At 45.8% G+C, this 7,523-nt stretch overlaps 1 protein-coding gene across 2 annotated transcripts; it reads right to left on the bottom strand.

The window, feature by feature from the left end:
* Positions 1–282: 282 nt before the first annotated feature.
* LOC310843717 (folate receptor gamma-like) lies at positions 283–6,992 on the bottom strand. Of its 2 annotated transcripts, none has more exons than XM_083737406.1 (5): positions 6,887–6,965; positions 5,459–5,600; positions 3,925–4,113; positions 3,161–3,296; positions 283–1,084 (listed from the first exon to the last, which is right to left on the bottom strand). In XM_083737406.1, the coding sequence occupies exons 1-5, from the start codon at positions 6,892–6,894 to the stop codon at positions 813–815; spliced, it is 747 nt and encodes a 248-aa protein (XP_083593532.1). In that variant the 5' UTR covers positions 6,895–6,965; the 3' UTR covers positions 283–812. The 2 variants fall into 2 exon arrangements, with proteins under 2 accessions (XP_083593532.1, XP_083593533.1); XM_083737407.1 differs by having other exon boundaries at positions 284–1,084; positions 6,901–6,992.
* Positions 6,993–7,523: the final 531 nt, after the last annotated feature.

The following is a 7,523-nucleotide window of genomic DNA, read 5'->3' on the forward strand; positions in this document are numbered from 1 at the left end:
AATTTCAAAAGTTTTTATAAGACCTTGCACACTATTCTTCGGGGTCTTTCCTCTCTCCTGCACGTGAGGGGAATACCCTGTTGCAACAGTTCAATAAAGGCCAAGCCTACAGGCTGCTGTTTTGCTCCAAGTTATCCTGGTTGGTGTCTTTGTTTTGTCCAAGGGAGCCCTCGGATTTTTCCTGTAACACTTTAAAGAAAAGAGCATTTAAATAGCACTGTGCTGTTTTTACCATCTATTGCTATATTAGTTTAAATCTACTAGAGTTTAATTACTCTTTAATTATTATCTTCTATAAGTTTGTAGCTTTCTGCATTTTACCCATGTTTTAATTTGAGTAAGCTGCCTTGAATCTCAGCCCAGGAAAAAGGCAGGATAATATTAATAAGCGATAAGAAAATTCTCCATCACCCACTCCCCTTCAGTGGGAAGCAAGTATTTAGGGCTAGGCATTGATAATCAGGCATCGACCCTCTTCTTTGCATTGATGAAAGCAAAGGGCACAACAGCAAATCGAATTGAAGAACCAGGCTTTTATTCCTTCTTCCAGTTGTGTGTTCCCAGGGGTTGCAAACGCCCCTGTTACTAGAGGCCACTTCCCTTTCCGTGTCCCCGTAAGCAGACCAAGTTTGCTGAGGTGATAGAAATGAAGAGAAGCTGAAACAATGTTCGGAGGAAGTCCCGGAAGATAAACTCTTCTTACAGGCAAGCTGGGAACGAGAGCACTCTCACCGTGATAGAGGAAGTGGGAAATCCCAGCGCCATCTTGCAGGGTCAAAACTCTTCAGGATCAGAGAAGTCCCTTGCAAAGTTCACAGCAGAGTTGCTGGGAGGGCAGGGAAAAACAAAACCAGGAGCATCCAGGGTGAGAGACCGACTCCAGCATTGGCATAGTACTTTGCCACCTCCACATTGGGGTTGCCCTGCGTTTCGTTAAACCACATCTGGATACAGCGCTTGCTGCCCCTCGTGAAGGTGGTATATTTGTAGGAGTTGCTCCAGATCTTCTCACACAGGTCTTGTGGACTAGGAAAGACGGATTCCCACAGCTGACACTTCGACCCGTGGGGGCAGCGGTTATACCCTGGAATTGAAGGGAAGAGATGCCAGGCTGAGCAAGGCTTGTCGTTCCAAGATGCTCAGCTGGCTGGGTACCCATCCCAGAGAAAGGAGGAGAGTCGCCAGACATCAGGTTGGCATCGTAACAAAACTTAATCTGTCCCCGGCAGCCAGGACAGCCACCTTAAGAAAAAACCCTTCCCCTAACTTAGCTAAAATGTATAAGACAAATAATAAATGTTGGAAATGTAAAGAAAAAGAAGGAACATTTTATCATATATGGTGGGAATGTAAGAAAGTAAAGAACTTCTGGAAAATGATATATAATGAGATAGAAAAGATGTTGAAATATACATTCTTAAAAAAACCAGAAGCATTTTTACTTGGTATTATAGGCCAGGATATTAATAGGCAAGATGTCAAACTGTTTTTATATGCAATAACAGCAGCAAGAGTATTGTTAGTCCAGAAATGGAAGCAAGAAAAAATTCCAACAAAAGAAGAATGGCAGACAAAATTAATGGACTATGCAGAATTGGACAAAATGACAGGAAGGATTCGAAACCTGAGGGACCAGAGATTTACAGAAGATTGGAAGAAATATATAAACTATTTGAAGAGCAATTGTAACCAAATTACGCTAGTAGGACTACAAGAAGCTTTGTAAGGAGAAATATATGAAGTGTTACAAAGTAGATAAAGATAGAGATATTGGTTATGAGTTTTAAATGTAATAGGGGAAAGTAAGAAATGCATACTAAGAGATTATATCGGAAAATTTTCAGACAGGACTGATGGAAGTCAAAAAATTGAGTAAGATGTAAAAGTATGTTTAATTACTGTTGAAAATGGCATGTTACAACACTATATATATGTGTGTGTGTGTGTGTGTGTGTGTGTGTGTGTGTGTGTTTATATATATTTATATATAAAGATTATATATATATATATATATATATAATAAACCCGTCCCCTGAATTGACACTTCTTTTTCATTCGTTGCTTGTCTGGATACCACCCACAATTTTGATTTTGGCCAAATAATTTGGACAATTCATTTTTTAAAAAGAGTTTGCATTAGTGCACAGCCAGACAAATACACACTCACCAGGACTGTCAGGTCTGTAAGAACATTAACAAGGGTTTGCTGGATCAGGCCAAGTGGGGCCCATCTAGGCCAGCATCCTGCTCTCACAGTGGCCAGCAGGATACCCCAAAGCGAAACCCAAAAGCAGGATTCAAGCGCAAGGACAACGCTGCCCTCCCAGGGGTTCCCAGCAACCAGGATTCAGAAGCATTGCAGCTTCTGGGGAGGCAGCCATCTTGACTAGGAGCCATCAATAGCCCTCTCCTCCTCCATGAATTTGTCTGATTCTCTTTTAAAGTCATCCAAGCTGGAGGCCACCACTGCCTCCTGTGGCAGAGAGTTCCACAGTTTACCTGTGCACAGTGTAAAGAAGTCTTTTTGTGTCCCGAATCTTCCAACATTCAGCTTCATTGTATGCACAGGCACCCAACGCCCTACTCACCTCTCAGACTTGGCCCTGCGATTGGGTGGAGGAGATAAGGAACTGGCCCTCTGACCTGGTCTAATTCCACACCCTTGGGTTTAAAATAAACTAGGGGCTTAGTATTATGTGTGAACCGGCTCTATTTTGGCCAGAAGTCCCACCTCTGCAACCTGAACGGCCTCGGTCCACTAGACCCGAAGGAGCGCCCCCACCCCCATCGTCTAGCCCAGACACGGAGGTCCAGCTCCGAGGGCCTTCTGGCGGTTCCCTCATTGTGAGAAGTGAGGTTACAGGGAACCAGGCAGAGGGCCTTCTCGGTGGTGGCACCCGCCCTGTGGAACGCCCTCCCACCAGATGTCAAAGAGAAAAACAACTACCAGACTTTTAGAAGGCATATGAAGGCAGCCCTGTTTAGGGAAGCTTTTAATGTTTAATAGACTATTGTATTTTAATATTCTGTTGAAAGCCGCCCAGAGTGGCTGAGGAAACCCAGTCAGATGGGCAGGGTATAAATAATAAATTTATTGTTATTGTTATTAATTATTATTATTATTATTATTATTATTCTCTCTGCAGCAGCGCCAACTGACCTTGGGACCAGTCCCAGCCCACGTGCCAGTTTTTCTTGCAGGTCATGTCATTCCGACAGTCGTTCCACCACTGCTCACAATCTTCTTTGCACAGTGGGACATCCAGGATCCTTTCTTTGCGCCAGGTCTGATCCACCTGCACGGGGAGGAATAAGTTAGATTTATGCAGGGGGTGGGGGAAGGTTAGGGAGAAGTGGAAGGGTGCCCCGTACCCAAAGATTCGGTCCAGTTCTCTTTTAGGGGAGCGTGGGGGGTAGATGTACACAGGTGAAATGCCGATGATGATGATGATGATGATAATAAATAATAATAATAATAATAATAATAATAATAATAATAATAATAATAAATGTTATTTATACCCTGCCCTCTCCAGCCAGAGCCAGGCTCAGGGCATCTAACACCAGCCTCATTTTAAAAGTAGTCCATAGATCAAAACCATAAGGGGAGGGAAACATAAGGGTCAGACTGAGTCCAAACCAAAGTCCAGGCAGAACAGCTCCGTCTTGCAGGCCCTGCAGAAAGATGTCAAGTCCCGCGGGGCCCTAGTCTCTTGTGAAAGAGCGTTCCACCAAGTCGGGGCCAGTACTGAAAAGGCCCTGGCCCTAGTGGAGACCAATCTAACCTCATTGTCACTTGGGACCTCCAGAATGTTGTCATTTGTGGACCTTAAGTCCTCCGCGGGGCAAACCAGGAGAGGCGGTCCCGTAGGTACGAGGGTCCTAGGCCACATAGGGCTTTAAAGGTCAAAACCCCAAGCCCACCTTGTTAATCCAGGGGCCCAGGTTGGGCGAGCATTCGTAGAGGCAGGTGTCCTGGATGAAGTGTCGTTTACAGGCAGCGGACATGATCCCGCAGTGGTTCCAGTTGAAGTTGTACAGGTAGGACTGGTCATCATGGGCGGCGTGACTCGTGCTATTTGTGCAACAAGCATTTTCTTTCCACGGGGAGCACTATGGGAAGAGAGGGAAAGAGGGATGGGGGAGGCCAACTCATCTAGCACCTCGCCCTCCCTTCCAAATCACAAGACGAGTAGGATGCTCCACACTGCCTTCACTCGCTCACACCCCAAGCCCTGCTTCCTAGCCAGTGGCAAATTTATTCTCATTTTGCTTGTCATTAAATCGTACATCTATAGGGTTGGGAGGTACACCCCAGCTCTTAAGGCTTGGTTTCCAGACCCTAAGGAGTAAACTCTACACAAATCCAGAATGCGGTCCCTAAGGTGGTTAGGTGGCACCTTGTCTGGTTCCTCCCAGCAACTTCTGCAGTGTGGTGTAGTGGTTAAGAGCGGTGGGCTCGTAATCTGGGGAACCGGGTTCGCTTCCCTGCTCCTCCACATGCAGCTGCTGGGTGACCTTGGGCCAGTCACACTTCTCTGAAGTCTCTCAGCCCCACGCACCTCAAAGAGTGTTTGTTGTGGGGTGAGGAAGGGAAAAGGAGATTGTGAGCCACTTTGAGACTCCTTAGGGTAGTGATAAAGCGGGATATCAAATCCAAACTCCTCCTCTTATTCTTCCTGCCGCCAACTGGTGTCAAACATCTTGCTCTGCTTTCCTTCGGACCACATCAATGAGACTTGTCTAGACAGTCCAGGAACTCCATAAACACTACCCAGGCTTGTGGCCCAGAGATCCAGAAGGGTGGTCAACATCCTTCTTAAACCGGGGTGCCCCAAACTGGACACTGGTGGGGCCTGACCAAGATGGAATAGACAGGGACTATTACTTCCCTTGATCTGAACACTAGACCTCTGTTGATGCAGCCTAGAATAGCTTTAGCAAAAATTAAAAACAGTAAGCTGGCTTTCCTTCAGAGCTATAGCCTTGCCCAACCTCTGTTGGCTGAGATTGATGGGAGTTGTAAGTCCAACATCATCAGCAGAGCGCCAGGTTTGGCGAAGGCTGCCTGTTATGTACTGAGTTGAATAGGATCCAAAGTGCAGCATTCTGATTGGTCCTAGAACAATAGGATCTGGAATGCAGCAGTCTGATTGGTCCACAGGAGCCACCCAATCCAGCTCCAGGTGGAAGTGAATCTGCAACCTGATTGGCCTAGAGGAGAATCCCGGAATTAGCCAATCACGTGGGGCCCATTGTGTAAATAATGTATATAAAGCAGACATTCTGGGGGAACTTCCATTCCTCCTCACCACTATGAGCGGAATAAAGAGCATGAAATCCACTCTTGACTCTGAGTATATTTTACTGCCGTTGCCCTCCATTCACTCTCTCTGGCACAGCTCAGATCAGGGAATAGAACTGAGTTTCAGAATCCCATTTGGGGAGAGAGCCCTACCTGCCCATGCAGCTCATCCTCTTTACCAGGCTCCGTCTTGTGATGCTTGCCATCCATGCACGTGTTCAGCACGGAGACATCAGCAGCGCCGGCAGCCAGGAGAGCCAGCAGCCCCAGCAACTTCCTGCACGCTGCCATCTCCCTGCAGATGGTGGCGGGAGAGAGAGAGAGAAAGGAATAGATTCAAAGAACCAAACAGCTGCAGCAGCATCACAAGGACCCACCTGGCTTGTCAAGGCTGCAGAGGGCAGCTTTGTCGGCTGCTCTCAGTGCCGTGAACTGAGCATGTCTGGAGCTGTGATCAACACTGCCTGCAACCAGGAGAGGAAATTGCAGCAGATGATTCTGCCCCCACCTCAGTCATCTTTCCTTAACTCCCTCCCTCCCCCCCCCCAACTGTGTCTACTCACCCAGGTAAGATCAGCAGAGAACTCCCCTTACCCACACTTTTGGAAACCAGTTTCCCCTTTCGATTTCACAGGTTGTTTTAAAAAAATCACTAAACTTTTATTTTTGCTGGAAAACAAAGCCTTGCAAAAGAGAATAAGTGCCCTTTATATGCCCACTTGACTTCTTTGATCTGCGGAACTGGTGCCAAGTGATATCTGTTCTGTATTGTTAATAACTTGATCTCTCAGTGTGGCAAAACCTGCCCTCTGGAACTCCCTGCTTATTGACATCGGCCAGGAACCTTTGCTGTATTCTTTGTGCCTCCTGAAAACATTTTTCTATAGACAAGGCTGCCCAGGTATTTTAAAAGGTGATGCAAGATTGATTATTTTTTTAACATTTTAAAAATCTTAAATTGCTAATTCCTCTTATTGACAACTTTATTTTTCCCTTTTTTTGTGAATAGATTTGAGTGTGTTTTACATTCAGGTGGTGAATAAATTTTATGAAATAATACAGTGGACCTCGGCTTCAGGTGACAGACTCCGCTAACCCAGAAATAGTACCTCAGGTTAAGAACTTTGCTTCAGGATGAGAACAGAAATTGTGCTCCGGTGGCACGGGCAGCAGCAAGAGGCCCCATTAGCTAAAGTGGTGCTTCAGGTTAAGAACAGTTTCAGGTTAAGTACGGACCTCCAGAGCCCCTGACCCAAATCCACAGGAGCCAGGAAAACCATAGCCATCGAGCTGGTTTCATTTCTATCCACTTTTTAAAATAGCTGCCTTCACTTTCTAATACATAAAAAGCAGTAACAACAATAAGGAAGAAAGACGCGAAAACAAGAAAGATACAAGGGGAGATGAGAGGTGTTCCAAAAACAGCATTGTAATTCCAGAAAATTGTCCTTCACAAGCATACTGTACTAGGCAACAGTTTCTAAAGGAGCACCAGTCCATTCCTCCATCACTTACCTGTGCACACAGCCAAGGAAGACCCACTTTCAAACACAAAAAACCCTCCCAACAGACCTTTTATACCTGAGCATTCTCACCTGCAGCTGCTTTCTCTCTCTCTCAGGTGGGCTGGCAGCACAGCTGATGAAAGCCAAGAGCTCCTTAAGCCTTAAAGAAGCAGACTTCGCAATATGCCTGGTTCCAAAGATCAGCCGAGAAATCGTCAGTCAATGATTGTACAAAGGAGCACTGAGCTCCCACTTGCCCAGAGTGCCCCACCAAGGAGACAGAGAATATCACCTTGGAAGTCCTCCAAAACAGAGAATCAAATAGTTCAAAGACACCCCAATGGAAAGCTTTGTCTATTTGCCTATTTATTTCCATTCATGACTTCCATTCATCAAATACTTTGAAGCAATTCCTCATAAAAAGCATCAGCAATAGAAACAGTTGCACAATTTCATACTGTAGCAATTGTGGGATTGGGGTTGGGGGAGAGAAACAGTCTAAAACACTGTAATAAAATACCGTATTTTTCCATCTATAAGACGCCCCCATGTATATATTTTGGGACTCCAAGTTGAGAAAATGGGGGGGGGGGGAGGATTGCCCAGACATATTGAGCTTTTTATGGGGGAGGGGGGTGTTGAAAATCGCTAACCCGCAGGACCGCCACAGCCAATTGCACACACATCAACAAACCCGTCAATTGTCAATTGTC

Source organism: Podarcis gaigeae (assembly GCF_964106915.1).
Source record: "Podarcis gaigeae genome assembly, chromosome: 4".
Lineage (NCBI taxonomy): Eukaryota > Metazoa > Chordata > Lepidosauria > Squamata > Lacertidae > Podarcis > Podarcis gaigeae.